General features: G+C 36.5%; 3 protein-coding genes and 1 long non-coding RNA gene across 6 annotated transcripts in view; 2 read left to right on the forward strand and 2 right to left on the reverse strand.

The window, feature by feature from the left end:
• slc41a2b (solute carrier family 41 member 2b) overlaps nt 1-5883 on the forward strand; it is a 61941-nt gene extending 56058 nt beyond the window's left edge. Inside the window, exon 14 of the transcript XR_015942251.1 lies at nt 5779-5883. The gene's annotated coding sequence lies outside the window, so the exon portion shown is untranslated. The remainder of the gene's footprint in view (nt 1-5778) is intronic.
• The window catches only part of chst11 (carbohydrate (chondroitin 4) sulfotransferase 11), a 76212-nt gene that overhangs the window by 10557 nt on the left and 42143 nt on the right, over nt 1-23512 (reverse strand). For both annotated transcript variants that reach the window (XM_087246367.2, NM_212824.2), the window contains 1 exon segment: nt 17135-17220. In XM_087246367.2, coding sequence (XP_087102493.2) covers nt 17135-17220 — 86 coding nt within the window.
• nfyba (nuclear transcription factor Y, beta a) overlaps nt 1-23512 on the forward strand; it is an 80687-nt gene that overhangs the window by 4402 nt on the left and 52773 nt on the right. For both annotated transcript variants that reach the window (XM_087246677.2, XM_087246676.2), the window contains one exon: nt 5779-5883. The gene's annotated coding sequence lies outside the window, so the exon portion shown is untranslated. Of the gene's footprint in view, nt 1-5778; nt 5884-23512 lie in introns of those variants that run through there.
• On the reverse strand, nt 4657-8857 carry LOC148679937 (uncharacterized). The gene is made up of 3 exons (XR_015942369.1): nt 7504-8857; nt 7099-7347; nt 4657-6978 (listed from the first exon to the last, which is right to left on the reverse strand). It is a non-coding gene; the product is annotated as an uncharacterized LOC148679937 (long non-coding RNA).

Below are 23512 nucleotides of genomic sequence, written 5' to 3' on the forward strand. Positions count from 1 at the left end.
TAGTATTCAGCTTAAATTTCATACACAATGATAATTCAAAGTACTTTACATAAAAAAGAATAAAAGAAACAAGAAGATATTATAGAAAATGATTAAAACAGATAAAAACAGATTAAAATGTGTTTAAACAGGTTAAAAAGAATGCAAAAGAAAAAAAAATATAATAGTGTGATTTCTTAAGTTTAATTAGGCAAGTTAGTATAATTATGCAAGTCATTGTGTAACGATAGTTTGTACTGTAGACTATCAAAAAACTTTGCTTAAGAGGGCTAATAATATTGACCTTAAAATGGCTTTAAAAAACTTTTTTTAACTGAAATAAAACAAATAAGACTTTCTCCAGAAGAAAAAAATATTATAGGAAATACTGTGAAAATTCCATTCATCTGTTCAACATTATTTTGGAAATATTGAAAAAGAAAAATTCACAGGAGGCCGAATATTATTGACGATGACTGTATATTGTGAGTAAAGTAAGTAGACGTTTACTTGTATATAAATATATTATTTATATAGCACCTTTCACAGACATTAGGTCACAAAGTGCTTTACATTAAAAGAAAAGTAGAAAACAGGTAAAAGAAAACAGCTCAATAAAAGAAAACAAGTTAAAAGTCCAAGAACAGAAACACCAATGTAAAACCAGCTCACCATACCGTTAATTAAAAGCTTGACCAAAAAGATGTGTCTTTAAAAGTTCTAGAGCCTTGGGGCCACAACACTGAAGGCACCTTTGGTCTTAAGACATGTTCTGGCTAAAACGTCTTTGCCAGAAGACCTCAGAGACCAGCCACAGGATTGACCAAGTAAAAGATCTTAAATATAAAGGGAGGCCTGACCATGCACAACTCTATATGCACAGTAATTACCAAAATCAGGAGTAATGTTTGACCTCCTTCTAGTGTTGGCTAAAAGCCTTGCCGCTGCATTCTGCACAACTTGCAATCGCTTCTTAGAAGATTTGTTCAGACTATAGTGAACAGAACCATGTCCAACCATGAAGAGATAAAGGCATAAACAAGCATCTCAATCTCTTCCTTTGAAACAATATTTCAGATTTTTCTATGTTCCTCAATATTGAGCATTTTATTATCATTTAATTCAATCATATCCATTTATTGATTGTGAAGCTTCTGTGTGTGTAAACATAAGCTTATCTTGTGCTTTTAACCAAGGTTACCATTGACAGGTTTTGTTATCTATCGTCTGGAACCTGGTTCTCTCTGGCCGCATCTATCTCTGTTTCTCTCTCTGTTAGTCTGCAGACGCCCTGATCTCATTTACTCCCAGTACAGCAGCACAGCGAGCGGCTCTCCACCACAATTAGCTATTAGCTGGAACGCATCCACATTACAATAATACCCGCAAACACACACAAACAGAGATACTGAAAATCTGCCAGAGCATTGAGGTAAATTACATGCATTCAGTAGTAAGATGCAGCACTTTAAATCAATTATTTTGAATATTGTGACTATTTAGCTGGAAAATGTTTATCCCTCATACTTAAAGCAGCATTTATAAGCTTACAGGTATGACTTTTTAAAGATACTGCTCCAAAAGTCGCCTAAATTCCTATGCATTAGACTTTAATGAGGAAAAAATGACAGCGTGCACCTTTAATGGGATTCAGATGAGAGCCTGAGGTCATTGCAACATTTAGTGCATTCGATGAGCTGAGAGCAGATCCGTGCATGCGAGTGGGTGTGTGTGTGTGATGAGCTCACGTTCATCTTCACAATCACAGGCACAATGCGCCAACAGCAAACATTAATAATGCCATGTTCAGTGTGTCTTTTGCCCAGCTGAGAGGCTTCTGCAACATACAGACACTTTTAGAAAGGAAAGTGTTCTAAAAATACTATTCATTTAATATTAATGTCGATTTTTAGAAATAATTAGGTGTAAGAAGAAAATTATTAACATATCCAGCCCATTACATGATTATAAAAATGACATTCAGACTTTTTTGTCTCGCTAAAGCATAATTCACACTAGCAGCGACTTTGCTGCTGCCTGTCGCTCTGGGTGGCGATCTACTGCAAATGCAGGTGTCACCACAGAGAATACTACCGGCCTCTGAGCGAGCTGAGAGATGATTACATGAGCTCTACGGGTGCTCCTATTGGCTGTCGCTCAAGAAAGTCACTCTTCATTTGCATAAAGTTGAAGTATTCTCAACTTTGTTGCGTCGCTCGACACGCCCACCTGGTCGCCAACGGACGCTGTCGCTCGCGTAGACGGAGGTCGCCAGAAGTTGCTCACTCTCCGTTGATATGAACGGTCGCCCGTAGTGTGAATGAGGATTAAGGTAGGGCTGGGTAATGTGGCCTAAAATCAAAATCTTGATTGATTGAACAATTTAACTCGATTGCAATTAATCAACAGTTATTTTATTTATTTATTTTTTGCTCTCATAGTTCACTGACAAGTTTTGTACAGTAAAAATCTTCACCTATTACAAATGAGAGTCTTTAATGAAGGGTGCATTACTTGATTTCAAAACAATTTATGAAAACACCCACTATTTCCTATATATGAGTATTTATTGAACATCAACGCTAAACAACAGAAATAGTAGTAGTCACTTTTTTTCTCATAAAAAAGTGAAAATAAATAACTTGGTCTTAACTTTTGGAAACAAAATCAAATATTTTTTCATAGGAAAAGTAGAAAATAAGCAGTATATTTCTAAATAAAATAACTCTTGCATATCCTGTAAATAATAAACTGTAAACAAATACTTTAATGTAAATAATAATTTTATTGTCAGTAAAAAAAACGCAGCTTCAAATCAGCATCAATGTAGTGCAAAGCAAGGCTCAAGAATTGATATATCGTCCTTGACCAAAGATCAGAGTGCAAAGTGACCGAAGAAGTATACATTATCCTTAAAAAAAGACTTAACAGAGCGGGGTCAGGTGATTCTACACGCGGTAGAGAAAGAAATTGAGCTGGAAAAATTAGGTTGATTATTGGTTTTGAATGTCAATTTCCATTACTTTTCGAGTAATCGCCCAGCTTTAGGCTGAGACAAATTTCATTGTTACTTTCTAAAATAATGCTGGCTTAATTTCAACTTAAATTAGGTAATATATGGACAAACCAAGCTGCTTGATTAATTTTATTTTTTTATTTAAATTTATAGCTTAATTTTTAGTTGGTTTGGTCCATAATTTACCCAAATTGGGTGTGAAATAACCCAGCATTTTTACTTTGTTTTTTTAATATTTATTAAATAATACTGTAGCACTTTACAATAGAGTATTTGTAATTATTATGAACGAACAAATACTCATGCAGCTTTTATTTTCTATTTACCAATAAATTTAATTCAAATTAGTGCCCATAAGATTAGTTAGTAACACTTTAAAATAATGGTCTATTAGTTATTGTATTAATTAACATGAACAAACTATTAGTAATACATTTAATGTGGTATTTATTCATGATTATCAGCATTAGTTAATGTTATTTAGGTTAAATAACTTAAGTTCATGTTAACTTAGTGCATTAATTAATGTTAACAAGCACAACTTGTTATTATAATAATCCATTAGTCAATGTTGAACCATGATTGGTAAATGCTTTACAAGATTATAAATGCTTAGTTAATATTAGTAAAAAATTAACCAATGGACTCTTCATCTAAAGTGTTACTTATTAGTATTTTTTCCTAATCTTTTTCTTTTGGACACATTTACTTAGTTTCTTCCAGACACTGAAAAGACTTTTTCTGTCCGTCTGACTGTGGGTCAGTGAGGCTCCAGCAGCAGCTGTGATCTGACCTCGTAGTGACTTCAGTGACTGCACTGACCCCAGACTCTCAGTGCAGCTCATATAAGAGTGAGATGAATTATTAAAGAGAGCCAAAGCTTCCCTCCATCTGTCCCTGCGCTGAGCTTTATCATCCATTTCTCTGAGCTCAGACGGAGAGAGTCGCACACTCAGCTCACACAATACACTCCAATCCTGACTGGAAAAATAAAGCCAGCGATAAAACCGAAAAACCGAAAGACGAAGACAAAAATTTCAATGGGAGATTCAATACATTAACTTATTATATTATATTATATTATATTATATTATATTATATTATATTATATTATATTATATTATATTATATTATATTATATTATATTATATTAATTATTTTATATTAATTATATTATATTATATTATATTATATTATATTATATTATATTATATTTATTATATTATTTTATATTATATTTTATTTTATTTTATTTTATTATATTATATTATATTATATTTTATTATATTATATTATATTATATTATATTATATTAATTATATTATATTATATTATATTATATTAATTATATTATATTATATTATATTATATTATATTATATTATATTATATTATATTATATTATATTATATTAATTATATTATATTATATTATATTATATTATATTATATTATATTATATTATGTTATGTTATATTATAATATATTATAATAACCAAATGAGATTGTGTATACTATTGATATTATTAGTGTTTCTATTACTGTTATGTGTATATACATAAAGAAAGCATTGCAATAGTAGCCTGAACATGACAAGAGCTTGAACAAGGAACTGTGTAGCATGCTTAAATAGCAAAGGTCTAATCTTTTTAATTTGTTTGTGTACGATTAATAAATCTGCAGGATTGTGCCTATAACGAGTCTGCAAACTTTACCTGATTATCATTTACTTCTGGAAAGAGTTATGGCTGATGCACCTAACTGAATGGAGAAGTTGTAACCACCGTGTTGGCTGAAATCACAATTAATTTTGTCTTCATGAGGTTAAGCTGATGGTCTTCCATCCAGTTAGAAATGTCTTTTGGACATACTGAGATGCAATTACGTGTGTGATGCTTTTCCAATGGATGCTATAGATCATTTTGAAGGATGTAAACAATAACAATGGTCCTAATGTAGCTTCTGAGAATCCAAAAAGAGCCACAGATTGATAAATAATGTTGTGATATCTGTTTTAACATTAAGTTATGATCGAATTGCCTCTTGGTAAAGTTATAAAGTAATTTGACAACAAGCAGGAAATGTCCATGGGCCATTGACATCATCACATTAAAATGGTATATGCTGTAGCTCGGAGCAGCCAATGTACTGTCACTATACTGTGGTCAGTAGAGGAAGTACTTGACCACATATGTCAATTATTACCATTATTATTTTTTTACCATACCATTATGTTCGAAGATATGAATGCAATTGTGGCAGCTTAACTATAGCAACAATCCCACCCACTTTAAAGTGTTACCAAGCAGAACAAGCCATGCCGAGCCATTCCACACAAAAAAAGAGAGCCAATAGTTAGATCAGAATGGGAAGTTCTATAGAGTTAAGTGTCATCAGCATAGCATTGAGATTCTGAATGATGGATCCTAATGATAACACATAGACATAGAAGACGGTCTGTCTGAGAACTGAGCCCTGGGGCACTCCGTCACCAAGATGCTGAGAACTGGACACTTCAAACCTCAAACAGACTCAAACCAAGAAGGAATTGATAACAGTGTTAACAGTGTCAGTAGCAGCAGACAGGTCCGGCAAGATGAGTAGAGAAGATTTTGAATCCAGGGTTTTAATTTCAAATGTGAAACAAAATGGTAGCTATTAAAACCTTGTAATAGACTCTTTATTTTAATTGCAAGGCTTGATAGAATCTGATCATCTTAATTACACCACTCTGAAATTTGTCCTGATACTCCGCAAGATTATCTTCCTCATTTGCCTTTTACAGTGCAACTTCTTTCAATCTGTCAGCCGCTGTTGCCGTGATGATGAATATGAAGAAGATGATGACGATGATGACTCATGCCTGCTGTGCTGCGCTCAAAAGTGGCCGGTGAGTCCAGCTGAGTGTGTGTGTGTGTGAGCGTCTGTCTCTGTTTGCTCGGTAAACAGCCAACTGCATGCCAGCACTGCAAGTCCTGTGCTGTGAGACACTTCCAGCCGCCGCAGAGCCTCATTCAGACACGCGCAGTGCTGATAAAGGTGTCCTTGTGCTCCTGTTTCTCTCTTTCTCTCGCCCCTCGCCATCCCATCGGCCCAGGATTCATCCTGACGGATCTCTTGTCTCTCTTAAAGCGCTTCAGGCTTGATTTAGTGCTGCTGCAGTAAAATTGATCCGTGTCAATGAGAGGAGGAGGAGGAGTAAGAAGCGAACGCAACACCCTCCAACACAACAAACTTTACGAGACCCGATCAACTTTTTCCCCCGACTGCTGAAGCAACTTTTCCGAGATTTCTCCAGCAGCCCACACAGCAGAGACGACGGTCTCATAAAAATATATGCACTTGCACTTCATTTTAATGGCCCACTAAAAGGTCAAGCCACTGTATGATGATGTCGTTCCAGACTCAATTATTGCACCATCTGACATACAGTCAATGTACTATGTGCACTTTTTAAACAGTAGTGAAGGCATTTAGGTCTATTTCTATATCTCTTTTATGTAGTTTGCAGCTTTTTGTGAATGTGAAAGCTTTGCAGTGGTTTAAAGGTGCAGTAGGTGGATGTCTTCGGAAACATTTTTTGTTGTGCTGGTTGAAAGTCTCTTCACATAGTAAGGATTGAAGTAAATGATCTGAATGTATTTATATGTATTTTTATATTCTGGGTAAGGCATAAAACTATCAAATGTTCATCCAATTAAAATTTGTCAGGCTGGCAATTCCCAAAATTCTGATAAGTAGCCCAAACTGTCTGTCAACAAATATATTTGTACATCTGCGCACCCATTTACGTAGATCCGCCCTTTGCTATCTATGCACTACTACTACTGTTACTACAACAACTACTACACCGACTACTACTACTAGTACTACTACTACTACACAACTACTGCTGCTACTATTACAGCAACTACCACACCGACTACTACTACTAGTACTACTACTACTACTGCTGCTACTATTACAGCAACTACTACACCGACTACTACTACTAGTACTACTACTACTACTACTACTGCTGCTACTATTACAGCAACTACTTCACCGACTACTACTACTAGTACTACTACTACTACTGCTGCTACTATTACAGCAACTACCACACCGACTACTAGTACTACTACTACTACTGCTGCTACTATTACAGCAACTACTACACCGACTACTACTACTAGTACTACTACTACTACTGCTGCTACTATTACAGCAACTACCACACCGACTACTACTACTAGTACTACTACTACTACTGCTGCTACTATTACAGCAACTACTACACCGACTACTACTACTAGTACTACTACTACTACTACTGCTGCTACTATTACAGCAACTACCACACCGACTACTACTACTAGTACTTCTACTGCTGCTACTATTACAGCAACTACCACACCGACTACTACTACTAGTACTTCTACTGCTGCTACTATTACAGCAACTACTACACCGACTACTACTACTAGTACTACTACTACTACTGCTGCTACTATTACAGCAACTACTACACCGACTACTACTACTAGTACTACTACTACTACTGCTGCTACTATTACAGCAACTACTACACCGAAAACTACTACTAGTACTACTACTACTACTACTGCTACTATTACTGCAGCTACTACAACAACTATTACTATTTAGTACTTATTACTACTATAACTACTATTGCTATTATAACAATTACTACTACCAGTATAAAATGTACTAAATGTAAATTTCTAATACCAACAGTTTATACTAGTAGAAATAACTGTAAATTGTTTTAATATTTAAGTTCGCGCACTGAAAAATGATTGGATTTACACATTTTTTTAGGGTAAGGTGGTTGCAAACAATTTATATGGGTTGAATTTAAACAAACAAATGAAGTTGAGCATTAATAAATGTAATTTGTTTAAATTCAGCCCATGTAAATGGATTTCAACCCAAAACATTTGAAAATCCAATGAATTAGTTTTTCAGTGCACTATATTTTACTGAAAAATGTGATTTCCTCGAAATGATAATTGAGTAATAAACATGTTTCTCTTTTATTAAATTAGCAATAATCAACCATCTGAGCAAACTGACTTACTCAAAAAAAAAGTTTGAAAAGAGAGTCTCGTAAACTGAATTAAATTTAGTACTTTAGCTACTTTCCCCTAGTTCCTCACTTGTGTATTTATATGGACACACACCCTCTTTTACCCCGTTCCACCTCACCTGAATAACCTGCCTAACATAAACAAATAAAGGCAAGCGTTTCCCACCGAGCCGCTGAAAGAAAGAGACTCAGAGAGAGACTAGCAGAGCCTGAGAAGTTCACGTCGAGCCGGTGATTTTCCACCTCTCGCACCTGAAAAGCATCTTACAGTGAGCTTCAGTTCAGTGAGTTCAGAGCCGTGTGATGAGGAGAAAGCAGACATCTGATGAGCTGATTACAGCCCTCACAGTAATGAAAGACTTTCACCACATTATCAAACACACGCTCAGAGACTATTGCACTTTTTTCAGTCAAAATTACCCCTTTATCGTGAGACTGTTGGAAGTTAACTTATTTTTTTAAGACATTGTGTAACAATAGTTTTAATGACTCATTTCTAATAACTTCTTTCTTTTGTCTTTGGCATGATGACAGTACTTAAATATTTTACTAGTTATTGTGCAAGATTGTTTTCTGCTTGCATTGTATTTTAAAGGCTTAGGTAGCTTAGGTTAACTTGGCAACTTAGTTCATTATTAATTGTGCATAGTTATTAGTTATGTTAATTGTTAATTAAGTATGCAAGTTATTGTTTAAAAATTGTTTGTTTTTTGATAAGCTAATGATATTGAACCCAAATAAATGGGCTAACATTTAAAAACGGTTTTTATTCCGGCCAAACTAAAATAAATAAGGCTTTCTCCAGGATATAAAAATGTAATATGTATTATTGTGAAAATGTCTTTGCTCCGTTAAACAGTCTTTAGTAAATATTTGAAAAAGAATAATAATTTCAGAGGAGGGCTAATAATTTTGCCTTCAATTGTATACACACATACACACACACACACACACACACACACACACACACACACACACACACACACAGAACGAGCTCTGTGTACGGCAGAACAAGACAAACATTTCTTACATGAAATTGCCAACATTGCAGATGAATAACTATACATAAATAGGCTATTGCAAATTAGAAATGGTTGGTCAGTTAAACAGGGATTACTGCAGGTTTCTCCAAGTACATTTTTTAAGACCATTATGAAGGAAATTTTAGATTCATACAGGGCTAAACACTGTTTCGAATGGCTCAGTTGGAAAAGATTTTTGTTTGTCCTATCAAACTTTATTTTATAATGTAATAAATTTAATAATACAATAATTATAATTTTAAAAAAATTATATTTTAGTTAAGTCTAAACACAATATTTTAAATATTGTGTCAAAACAAGCAAGCTCTAGTTGTATACATACACTTTTTTTCAACATAACCTTTCATCAAAATAAAGAATAAAAAATAAACAAATGTTATTGTCCGGAAAATAATTAAACCATGAAGGAGTTTAAAAAGTACATTCCTAAATAAAAAGTTAAAAGTTTTATTGTTTATTTATTGGATGGGTGTTTGAGTACACTGTAAAACTTAAAAAGTTAAGGTAACTCAAACCATTTGAGGAAACCGATTGCAACAAACCATTTAAGTTTAAAAGCTAATCCTAATGAGTGCTAGGAACTTAATCCATTTAAGAAAACGAAGCAATTTGAGCACAGTAAAACCAAATAAGTTAGGGCAACTCAAACCGATTGAGGAAACCGATTGCAACAAACCATTTGAGTTAAAAAATAATCTATATGAGTATTGTGAACTTACTCCATTTAAGTTGGAGTAATGAGGTATTTAATTAACTCATTATCTTTAACACTGAGTTCAAAACTCTTTTCAGATGAGTAGAATTAACTTTCAGTCAATTTTGAGTTAACTACACTCATTTCATTTGATAAAGTTGACTGTTGGGTTTAACAGCGTGGCTATACATTAACAAAGAAAAATTAAGACCTGTTTAAAAAAGATTTAAAACCTACAACACAACATTTCAGTAAATCTAAGACTTTTACGGCCTAAATTTTTGTTTTTTAAGACCCAGCAGACACTCTGGTTAAATTATGCTACTGTAGTGTTTATTTAGCAAAAATTCTCCAGTACTGATAGCTGAACCGTTAACATCAGAGCTTATCGATTCTTCTGTCTTTTTGTAATTTAGCACTGGTAAAAATAAAGCACCGAGTTTATTTAAGTATAGTTTCTGTTTGTAATAAATTATTCCTTCATTCATTCATGTTCCTTCGACTTAGTCCCTTTATTGATCAGGGGTCGCCACAACGGAATGAACCGCCAACTTATCCAGCATATGTTTTACGTAGCGGATGCCCTTCCAGCTGCAACCCAGTACTGGGAAACACTTATACACTCTCATTCACACACATACACTATGGACAATTTAGTTTATTCAATTCACCTACAGCGCATGTCTTTGGACTGTGGGGGAAACCGGAGAACACGAAGGAAACCTACGCGAACACGGGGAGAAAATACAAACTCCACATAGAAATGCCAACTGACCCAGCCGGGACTCAAACCAGTGGCCTTCTTGTCGCAAGGTTACAGTGCTAACCACTGAGCCACCATGCCGCCTGTTTTCAATTATTTCATGGTATTTATTTGAATCAATAATTAAATCCCATATTTTAACAATTTGTTTTTTATATGTTAGATGTTATTATATGCTGTACGTCAATTCTACTTGAAACGTATTTCTCCATTTACTAGCATGAATCATTTTCAGTTCCTGAACGGAATTTCGAGTTTTCCTCTTTTAGCACACAGAACCAGCAGAGTGAGTTCATGCATTGTGCTTTTCACTGAACCTGAAACTGAAGCTGTGAGTCTCGCCTCTGTGCTCGGCTTTCCTGAATGCCTATCCAGAGCGAAGCCACATGTCCGTAAACATCTGAATATGGACCGCCGCAAACACAAAGCAGGACTTTTAGTGCAGCTCGGCGAATGTGATCAGACAGGGCTGAAGGGCTGTGAAATATAAGTGTCAGTGTGTTGGTTTTGTGAGTCTGATGTTCTTTGAGTAGGTATGTCTCTGTGCCTGTCTCATCTTGCATCTTCTGCTTTTTGGATAATTGTGTGTGACACTCTGGGTGTGTGTGTGTGTGGCCCTCAGGTGTTTGCCGTCACTATCACACACACACATATATACAGAGTGATCAAATCTAGTATTGGTGTTGAAGTGATGAAAGGCAGAGGAGTGTTTAGAGACAGTGAAGTATGACAGCTGTCAGCCAATAGACTTATTCATTCCCACAATCCTCTCAAAGTCACACACAACTCGGCAGTGTCAGCAATATCTGAAAAAAGTCACTTTTGTAACATCATCCTGCTACATGACAAATTTACTGCAATTTAACCCTTGTGTCAGTTTTATGAGGTTAGACATAGGTTTACATAGGAAAGCGAACAAAACTGTCCCTGTCCAAAACCTGTCATAAAAATATGATTCATTCATTTTCTTTTCGGCTTAGTCCATTTATTATTGAGGGATCGCCACAGCGTAATGAATCCAGCATATGTTTTACACAGCGGATGCCCTTCCAGCAGCAACCCATCACTGGGAAACAATGATTTCATTCACACACACTACAGACAATTTAGTGCACCCAATTCATATATAGCTGGACTAAGGGGGAAACTAGAGCACCCGGATGAAACCCACACGAACATAGGGAGAACATACAAACTTCACACAGAAATGCCAACTGACACAGCCAAGGCTCAAACCAGCATCCTTCTTGCTGTAAGGCGACAGCGATACCCACTGCGCCACCGTGTCACCCCTTAAAATTCATTCATTCATTCATTTTCTTTTCTGCTTAGTCCCTTTATTATTCTGGGGTCGCCACAGCAGAATGAACCGCCAACTTATACAGTATATGTTCCACTCAGCGGATGCCCTTCTAGCTGCAACCCATCACTGGGAAACACAATTTCATTCACACACACACACACTACGGATAATTTAGTGCACCCAATTCACCTATAGCTGGACTGAGGGGGAAACTGGAACACCCACACGAAACCCACACGAACACGGGGAGAACATGCAAACTCCACACAGAATCGCCAACTGACACAGTCGAGCCTCGAACCAGCAACCTTCTTGCTGTAAGGCGAACGTGCTACCTACTGTGCCACAATGCAGCCCATTTGGGTCCATAATGGTCAAAAAATGTTCAACAGCATCAGTCAATTAGTTAACTAATTAGAACTATTTGATACACTTTCTGAAGCTTAACAATTTAAATGCTGGTTTGTCTGGTCTAGTACGACAGATTTTTGATTTGTCAATTAATATTTTTTAAAAAAGAAAACCAACACTACGGTCCATGATGGACAAAAATGTCCATGTCCAAAAATATGTTTTGAAATGTTTCAACACGGCCAATAGACTTATTCAACAGACTTATTCAAAACTTATCATAAAAATATAATTCATTAATATTTTTCTACTTTCACTGATGTAAGTTTTTTCAACCAAACCAACATTCATTACATTTTCTGATTTTAACCATTTAAATGCTGGTTTGTTTACAAAAAGGCTGTGTGGTGTTACTAAATGAAAACATGAAAGATATTAGTAATGTTTAACACAGTAAATGCTAAGCAGACTTTTTTATTGTTAATTACAGTCTTGGATTTGTCAATAAAACACAGCACCATTCAATTTTAGGCATTCATATTTTCCATTCATAAATTCATATTTATATAAAAAAAAAAAACACTTCGGTTCATAATGAACAAAAATGTCATAAAAATAACTTTCATTGATGTCAATTCTTTCACCAGCATCAGTTTTAATCATAATTATCAAACGTTTAAAGAAACACCACACACTGCACACATACAGTCCTGTTGTTAAGGTTGTCAAGCACTTTTTTAGGCATCTAAAACACTTCTGTTGTTAAAACGAAAGGCCAAACATATATGAAGTACTCCATTTTAAGGGGTTTTTCATGATGTTTTGCTTCATACAGTTCACTTTTAAGCTTACTTAGGTTTTTTTTTTTCCTTAATCCATTGTTTTTAAGTCCTGAACGATCCAACTGAAGCATATAAAATAGTTTTATCTTGTCATAACTTTCATTATCACGCTGATTTTCTGAATTTCCACACCCCCAGACTTAAAAGCCGAGCTCCATCTCTCTCATGTGTGCTCATTACACCCGAGACGCTAACGTTTACCGAGCAGATGCTTCTCAGACCGTCCTGCTCATTCCCACAAAGCGGGAGCGGAAGTGAAAGTCTCATTACCCAGCAGGGTCAGTAAAAGCCGAATAGAGGCACATTACAGGCTGACTAAAGAGCTTTGCTCAGGGCGAACAGCTTGTAAAAGAATAAGAGCGAGAAAGAGCCAGAATAATCTGCTATAATAGTCTCTGTGTAATGATTTTAGTACCTGTCGCCGTTTCCCTGGTGGAATAATAAAAGCAGTGCAGTAAAACTGCATTTTACCGCGTGTGCCGTGTGATGCCTGTTGAACATTACAGCATCATAACAGTGCACAGAATTCCTGGCTGTTAAGTGTTTATCTGAGCGCCTACAGTAGCATGAATCTCCTTTATACGGTGTATGCATGAGTGTGTGTGTGTGTGTGCAGAGGGTATTGAAATTCACAAGATAAGCAAAGGCCTTTCAAAATCTACCCTGTAAAAATGTCCCCGAACTCAATGAAACTCTGTCCTTCATGTGTATCGTATGGCAAATGCGTTGCGAGTGGTCAGAAAGAAAGCCTCATATTTGTGGAAAAGAAATGAATGGAACTTTACATTCGTGCTGCTGCATATGGAAAGCACAGTCAAAATATACTGTACATGTACTCAGACATACTTGGGATCCACCAGGGATTTACTTAGCTGGGATTTCACATTAAAACAGTGTGTGTGTGTGTGTGTGTGTGTGTGTGTGTGTGTGTGTGTGTGTGTGTGTGTGTGTGTGTGTGTGTGTGTGTGTGTGTGTGTGTGTGTGTGGGTGTGTTTGTGTGTGTGTGTGTGTGTGTGTGGTGGTCAGGTTTTGTCCTTACAAGGACAGTTAAAACTAAAATCAGCTACACAAGAAACAGTACAGTGGTCGGAACGAGTAAAACTGCTTCCTTTTCATTTACAGTCATAAAAAATGCCTAGAGAAGCTCTCGTCCATTATATATGACACATGAAATGAACACAACATTGAAAGTAGGAGAAAAGGGATTCATCCATACTATATATTCACAGATCTAGTCCTTAGTCTCAAATATAGGCTACTTTATGGTCAGATCGTCATAGTCCTGTGAATTGCAGAGCTTGTGCAAACAGATACATATCACAGTGAGCAGAAGGTTTCCCAGAGATGGGTTGCGGCTGGAAGGGCATTCGCTGTGTAAAACGTGCTGGATAAGTTGGCGGTTCATTCCGCTGTGGCAACCTCGGATTAATAAAGGGACTAAGCCGAAAAGAAAATGAAGGAATGAATGAAAATTCAATTAATAGTCAAATTATTGTAGTTATTAAGTTATTTATTTGTGTATCTGTGTAAGTTAACAATAGCAGACGACGTGACTATGTTTGTGCATAGAAATGTGTTTGTTGTTATTTGTTTGTTCTTTAAGAATTGGGTTTTTTTTTAACAGAACTGTCTTTTGTATTCAACACCTTTAAAACAAGGTGTAAAAGTACTTAAATCATTTTTTAATGTTACAATTTATCATATTTTGTCATGATGACAATGAATCAAAACAATGGAGTTTAAATGAAATATAAACACTAAAGTGCCAATTGTTTCACATTTACACATTACATTTTCTGTCTAAAGTATATTAACGGTGAGTATTTCCGGTCATTGAGTCCAAAAGTTTAGCATTCTTATCAAAAAGTAGTGACAGGCCATCAAAATGAAAGCACAGATGAGCTTAACTCATGCAGAACTCGCAGCATATTCCATCGTAGAATAAAAAAAAAAAACATTACATTAGCTCTGTATAAATCCATCTAAAGTGGTTAAACAGACAAATGTGTGTGTGTTTGTAGTGTCAGATGAGAGCACGTAGTGCTCAGGCTGTGACATTTCGTAGTTCTCAGCTTCCAGAACGCTCTGACAGCGCTGAGACTGCGTTCTCAAGGTGAAAGAGTTTCCAAACATGAGATGAAAACAAACTATTACCGATACGCCCTCTTTCCCTGCTTTCTGGAACAGGGCGATCGGTGGGGCGATGAAGAACAGATCAATCACCGAAAAGGTGGAGGTGCAGGAAGGTGAGCGTGAGAAACAAAAGAGCGGGAAGGGTGAAATTAAAGCAGATCAAATCAATCCTGGCATAATGTTGGCTTTGTTGGTGGAGCGTATCGACTCGGCTGAGCTCTAGACGGGCATGTTTTACATTGGAGATGAAATATGAGTGCTCTTATGGTTTCTATAGAAACGCGCGCAAGGCTTTCACTGGAGGTCCAGAGGTGATTCTGCTCCTGCTGACCTCAATGCTGAAAACACTCCAAATTTGTAAACGCAGAAAATCAAATTCGACCATGTTTTCTTTGCCTAGTGCATGATGCTGTGAGCTAATGATTGGTGCATGTTGTAACAGAACCATTATGGTAATGTTTCAATACCTCATAATTATATATATATGCCATCATTATTTCCTTTAATTGGTAAATTTATATTTAACCTCATACCTCCTCCATTTTTTACAATCGAATATATTCATTAATTCATTTTCTTTTCGGCTTAGTCCCTTTATTAATCTGAGGTCGCCACAGCGAAATGAACCGCCAACTTATCCAGTATATGTTTTACGCTGCACATGCCCTTCCAGCTGCAACCTATCACTGGGAAACATCCATACACAATCATTCACACACATAAACTACGGCCAATTTAGCTTATTCAATTTACCTATAGTGAGGGACTGTGAGGGAAACCGAAGCACTCGGAGGAAACCCACGCCAACACTGGGAGAACATGCAAACTCCACACAGAAATGCCAACTGACAACATTTGTAATTCATTTATCATTATTCATCAGTGTGATCACAGTTTTTATTATAATTTACATGGCGGACTTTGTAAGTGGAAAAACTGAACACTTCACTTGCGAGAAAACAGTTAAACAGAGCATCTGCAACATGAGGACGAGGAACAAACCTCTTCCATTCAGCCTCTTTACTTTCGTTTTACTTTACTTGTACTCTGTACATTACTTTTTTACTTTCGTAGATAAGGAAACGGTGTTGTACTCACTCCACTGAAGACATCCATTAGCCTACATATTTAATTTAGTTTGTTAAGCGCAAAGATTTGTTTCAGAACTATTTCTAAATTCAGTTCCAATTTGCAGCAAACAAATAAATGAGCAATAATAACAAAGCGTGGTCAAGAAACTGAGAAACACACGTCCTATGCCTCATACAGTGACTCATACGTCTGCAAAACCCGACAGGTGGACAAATGTAAACTTGTTGTAATTAAAACAAATATAAATATGCATATAATAAATACTACTAATAATAATAACATTATACAAATACAAATTGTCATGAATAAAGTGAAAAGCAGTGGTTTTAATATTTATGTAGAAAATAATACTTTTTGTAACATGGTAATCATTTATTCTTTTCATTTGTAAAGATATTTGCGTATTGCTGTACATCCTGTGTGTATTAAGCAAAGTGTAAACGTTTGAACCTGCATAGGCACATAACTAACGCGGTCTGCACTGGACTTTAGACCAGCTTTTAGTTGGTCATTGGCGCGGTCTATTTGAGTTTCACACCAACAATGCAGCTTAAAACACCTCCTTTTCAGAGTCACAAAGTGGCTCAAATGGATTTGCTATTAAAACAACACGGCACAAAACGTGAAAATTACTGTTGAACTGGTCTGAAAATAGTGACTAATCACGCCATACACGTTGTGTGCCTTATTGCGCCAGGTGTATGATAAGGTCCTAAAACTCAGTGTGTAAACTGTGAAATGAAATATTTAGATGTTTATATTTAAACTCTAAAATTACTTTTTACTGTCATTTTTACTACCTTTAAGATTCCAAAAAATTGGTTCTAGTACCTGTGTAGGGTTGTACAGCTCCTGTAGGGCGTTTCTGGAGCCTTTCCGACAGCAGCCCTCCGCTGCGAATGGATTCCTCCTCATAACTGCAATAAAAACAAAGACAGAGACAACAGCCAATCAGAGACCAGCAGGAAAAAAAAATCAACCAATCCCAACAGCCGCACATTTATCTGAATGGATGCCCTCAGTAAAAGGCCAAGTCTTTAATAATGCAAAGCCATGAAAGCCATCCAACAAATCTCCATATAAACAATGCATTTAATCCAACTCGCTGCCTCAAATCACACACACACATCGGACTCAATCGATGAATAATTTAAGCTTGGTAATTCATACGTAGACGCTCTGCCATGTCGTAACTGACAGTAATGTAATAGTTTTCTACAGTTTGTCCCTCAGCGGTGAGTGACCGGCACTGCTGAAATAACACTACATGAAAGCTAATGACCGGTAAGGCTGAAATGGTGCCTGCTATGAAAGCCGTCTCTGTGCCACGACCAAGACTGACAGATTTAGTAGCGCATTGGTTCACTTCATGTAACATTATCTGAACTTATAGTGTGTGTTTGTGCTGTTAAGAGTCATACGTGTTGGCGCACACAAGAGAGTATTGTTTTAGAGTGTGTTAATGCCTGTAAGTGCACCTTGTTCTCAGAGCGTCTGATGTCGGTCTGTTTAATCCGCCTGGAGGTATAAGGGAACCGAATTGAAACGGAGACCGCTGGGAATGAGGATGAAAGGAAAACGAGAGTAACGAAGGAACAGAGACGATGTGTTAATGAGGGAGCGCTGGACGAGAAAGAGACAGTTTGGTTCATGGGGTCGACAACCCGAGGGTTTGTCATTAGCGTGTGAGTGATAACGAGAGATGCGTTTATGTGATTTTAATTGGACGTTTCAGAAAAATGACCAAATCCCTCGCGTCTGCATGCCAGATTATCTCTGGCTCATATATACTGAAAAAAAAATTACTCATTGGATTTACTAAATTTTTAAAGGGCACTTTTCATATTAGGCTAATATAAGCACAATAAGTCTCTTTTTTTAATTTCCTGACGTTAAAATAGGATCCAAATCCCTCCCATTTTGAGGCCCACCACAACGTGATGTAGGAGTGGGGTTTCCCCGCCCACCAAATTGATTGACAGCCGCGTATTAACATTAACGAAGTTAACATGTTTCCGTATTAACGTGTATAATCAATGCAGTCCCGAAACAGTTGGGTTAATGGATCCGGCATGTTACCCGAGGAATGTGAGGTGTCGTGCACAAAACTAAAGGGGGTGGGGGGGGGGGGGGTGCAGATGAAAGTGAAGATGGTTGTGGAGTCGCGGAAGAACGTGAAAGTGAACAGGGACGGGGAAAGGGGCAGTTGAGGAGGGGAATCTGTAAAATGAGGATCCTGCTTGTTCCGGCACAGATTAAGTCCTGCGTATAATCCTATCAATAAGACGTGCACAAAAAAACCAGGATTAAAAGATCTGTTCAGCGCTCTGTGATCATCAATCATCATCGAATGTGATCAAGAATGAGTTTTACAAGCTTAAAACGTTTTAAAACAGTGCATGTTTGTAATTAGTAAGTTAAAGATGGTAAAATCGCTGTAATTCATCACCACAGCCGTATGTCAGTACAATAATAAAAGAAGACGCTTCAATCCCCGTTTGTTGACGTTAAATCAGGTTGATTTTGTACATTAACATAAGGGTTATCCATACAGCAGTAGATATTAATGTGTATCCTGTCACATTTGCTAAAGTTAAACGCTCGCTGTGTATGTGTGTGTTTGTGTGTGTGTGAACTTTGTAACGAAATTGCGTGTGACTTATCATTGCAGAAAGGCTTGAATTAATTCAACAAATACATCAAATAATCATTGGGATAGTTCTTACTTTAGTATTTCTTATGTTACCTGAGATCTGCTTCCCTCATGTCTGTCACTGTGCTGATTATCTGACGCTGACAGGCACGTGGGAATAGTGGGCGGGGAGAACTAGCATTAAAGGCACAGGCCACAAAAACAGCTATAGCGTGTTCAAAGCAGAAAATAACATTATTCTTAAAGGTTTAATTAATAATCCGATGGGTGTTTTGAGCTGAAACTTTACATACACATTCTGGAGACACAAAAGACTTGTCTTAAATCTTGAAAAAAGGGGGAAAAAGGTGCCTTTTAAGGTAAGGGGTAGCAAACAATTTATAAGGGTCGAATTTAAACAAATATATTAAATTTATTAATGTTCAACTTCATTTGTTTGTTTAAATTCAGCCCATATAAAGTTTGCAACCACTTACCTTAAAAAAAATTATAAATCCAATGAATCATTTTTCCAGTGTAGGATTAAGTAATCTTTCAATGCAGTTTTGGTTTATGTAACTGTAAAATAACACCCACAGAATCTGAAAACCTGTAATTCCGGTTTTGCATGGTTCTCACCGTTTCATGTTTTGACTATTTTCCTCTGAGATCAGCTTTCAAATATGTTAAAAAAAGTGTGTCTAAATATGAGCCAGGTTTCGATGCCAAACACAAAATGTTTCCATTTTTTTTTGTCATATAACACATTACATCCTTCACATGTCATGTATAATCATTTTTTACACTACTTCCTGTAATCCACAACCTCAGAAACCGCAAATATTCTAAGCGCATTAATGAAAATCTGCAGTCGATTTCACCTCATTGTACAGTGTCAGACAGTTGCCTGTTTTTTGACGCACAAATACACTGATAGCTGTTGACTTGTTTATGAAAATCACTATTACTTTTAATCAATCAATTGCTTGCTGAATAAAAGTATTTTTTTATTTGATTAAAAACTGACCTAATCTAATGCAAGAGATTGAAAAGCATTTACTTTAAAGCATAAACTACAGTCGGCCACACTAACTATTCCAGCATTTGTTTTACACTGCGGAAATCCTTCCAGCCGCAACCTAGTACTGGGAAACACCCATACACTCTTGCATTCACATACACACTCTGACACTACGGGGAGTTTTGTTTACCCAATTTACCTGTACCACATGTCTTTGGACTGTAGGGGAAACAGGAGCACGTGAACATGGGGACAACATGGCCGAGCCGGCACTTGAATCAGCAACCTTCTTGCTGCGGTTTCATATAAGATTGAATGTGATCACTCTGCCTGAACATGCACCAAAATGATCCCACCTGTGTCCAGGTGGACGGTGCTGTTATTAAATTGGCGGTCCATTGGACACACACCTGCTGTAATTTCCCATATGCTGAAAACACAGTGCTCCCTGACCTCCATCTCACCTGCTTCATCAGACAGTTGCCCATTGTTTTGAGATGAACCACATCGTGGGCAGCGTTATGAATATTAATCTGCGAACATCTGAGGTGGTACACATTGACGAAACGTCTTTCAGCTGATAGATGAGAAGCTTACGGCCATACTTTATTTCAAAGAGCTGAGAAAAACGAAAGAACCGGAGGCACGCAGAGATCTTGTTTAGCCCTGAGGGAAATCAGAGGACTAAATGAGCAAAGCAAGAACATTTTATCCTTCTAAACTCGTCAACAAACAGAGTGTAAAACCAATGAACTGGCCTGTAATTATCATATAACAGAATATCTGTATATAAGCAGGCATATGAGATTCAAAGTTTTGCATTGTTTAAGTCCTATAATTGGGTCCCCGGTGCATCTACCAACCAAGAATACTTAGAAAGAGACAACCCATTAATTTTGTTTTGGAAAGCCTTTTTCTGCAAGCATGTGGAAAAGATTTGACTCTCCAAGTGACTATTCTGCACGTTTCCACCCACTGCACCAATGCAGCAGTACACTGTTTCTGTTTACTCGCTGTAGCAGCTTTACAATTTAAATTACATAAGATATGTTTCTTTTTAAAGATGCGAATGAAATTTGTGCACAAGCCAGGAACATTGCATAAAAGACGTGCGACTAAAGCATCGTTTCTATCAAAGAGAACAAAATCGTCACTTCCTGATTAACTTGCGCCAAAAATCAACAGTAAAAACGGAATTTGCTGCAATAGGAGAAGCTGTGTGAATCTTTTCTTTATTTAATAAATGGCTTGCGTCTCAGAAGACGATGCTGACATGCAATTAAAGCATGGTGGTGTTTGAAGGCGTGAAACGTGGAGCACAGATGCTCTTGTCAGTTCTGGAGGTAATTAATAATATAATAACACTAATACTAAAATAGTTACCGTGTTTTATAATGACCAAAACAACATTTCAGATGGTCTACTGTGTCCTCGGCCCCTTGGTTTCTCCATTCACAGACATTTTTATCAGCACGTGATCCCTTATAACAAAATCACATGCTGATATCTGATTTCATTTTTAATGGAAATGTGTCAAAGAGAGTCAGTAAACTGTTTAATACTTGCACAAAATATATTTTAAGCTAGACTGCTCAAAAATGGTCTGTTCAATGCTTTTTCTGAAGGATGGGTTAACACCAGCACTTCTTTCTCTCAAATACGAAAATTAGTTTATAAAATAGCAGAAAGAAACGCCAGTAGGTTATTACCAAATTTTTGTACAAGAATATACAACATTAAAATAGAAAATAGATCAAATCAAACTATAAAAATCTGATTTAAAGTCACATTTTCAACATCAAAAGTTGTTGGAGGACAGATTAAGGACAAATAATACAATGCAAAAGCATAAACTTAAAAAAAAAACATGAAATACAAAATAGAGAAAAGGTATTTGTGTGGATGTGTGCGATGTTTGATGGGTAGTGTGCCTCTCCAGCTTTGCCATGGTTTGGAGTCAGATGGATTAGGAGCATAAAAGTGTTTAAAAGGAGGTCATGCTGATACTTTTAGGCAGATTTGCTGTTATGTTCAATAGGGTTGAACTAGTCTTGTGCTTCCCGAGAGCCATTAAGTTCGGCTATGTCTTGTTTTATCTTCTTCACAAAGGATTTGTTGAATTTACAGACTTGTTCATTTGACATAATATAAATGAGATGTTTATTTTATTCCAAAATAAATTGTTATAGTTTATACGTATAGTTTCAGTGCAAATGTGTAACAACCCTGCTTTGTTCCAAATAGAAAATTTTTCATTTATAAATTCACTGCATTACTAAAGTTAACATTAGAACATGATTAATGCAATATAACGTCTTTTGGAATATAATAAAAGTAAACTGTATGGCACAACGTAAAGCCCACCCCGCTGTGATGGAGTGCATCATGAGATGGCAGAAAGTGACTACTGCAGCCTGGGTGTTTTTTTGTGCAGGCATGTGTGCATCTCAGTATGTGTCAGTGTGTTAGGGTCAATCCCAGGGTGCTCCACACTAATTTTCCACTCGGCTTTACAGATTTTTTTTTAGTGCACAATTGTTATGCACCGTATAGCCAGGTGACAGTTTGTCTTTTTGTTTGTAAAGATAAAAGACTTGTACTAACACACACTCAGAAATTATGGTACAAGAGCTGTCACTGTGGTGGTACTCTTTTAAAAGGGACACATTTGTACCTAAAGGTTCCATATTGATACCTCAAAGGTGTATATTAGTTCAAAATGTAAACATTTGTACATTTTCAGTACTAATATGTACCCTTGAGGTATTAAAATGGACCCTTTAGGTACAAATGTGTATTTCTGAGAGTGTAGTGTAATGTTTATTAGCACATTGGAAGAGGTAGTGAATAAGTTTAAATCACCTTAACTACACAAGAACTACATATATTTATCCACTAACCATTCAGAAACACCCTGCTTCAGTAACAGGCTTTAATTTGCCACTGGACATTTCTGACATCTTGACTGAATGATATTTACTTGTTTTGTTGTTTCTGGAGTATCAGAATAGCATATAAAGTCTCCAACCTCTTCTGAATGCAGCAGCTCATTTGCATTTAAAGAGACACACAAAAAATGCAGTGTTTATGCTCACTCCCAAATAGCAGCACATTTGGCTAGCTATATTATATGACCTGTTGGGTTTTTTCAGTAACATGTAAGGCTTTAATCCACTACTGGACATTTCTGACATCTTGATGGCATGAAAATCACTTGTTTTGTTGTTTCTGGAGTATGAGAATAGCATATAAAGTCTCTGCCTTCTTCTTGAATGCAGCAGCTCATTTGCATTTAAAGTGACACACAAAAGTGGCGTGTTTATGCTCACTCCCAAATAGCAGCACATTTGGCTAGCTATATTATATGACCTGTTGGGTTTTTCTAGCTAAAATGTTACAGACACTTTCCTGGGACACCAGAGATTTATGTTTTACATCTCATGAAAAGGGGCACAACATGTTCCCTTTAAAACTGTAAAACGCTGGATTATGAAGCGCCTCAGCTTGCACACATGACCTTGCGCTGCTCTTTCCCAGCAGGCTCTGTTTCCTCCAT

Source organism: Danio rerio, chromosome 4, assembly GCF_052040795.2.
Source record: "Danio rerio strain M-AB ecotype USA chromosome 4, GRCz13ab, whole genome shotgun sequence".
NCBI classification, from domain to species: domain Eukaryota; kingdom Metazoa; phylum Chordata; class Actinopteri; order Cypriniformes; family Danionidae; genus Danio; species Danio rerio.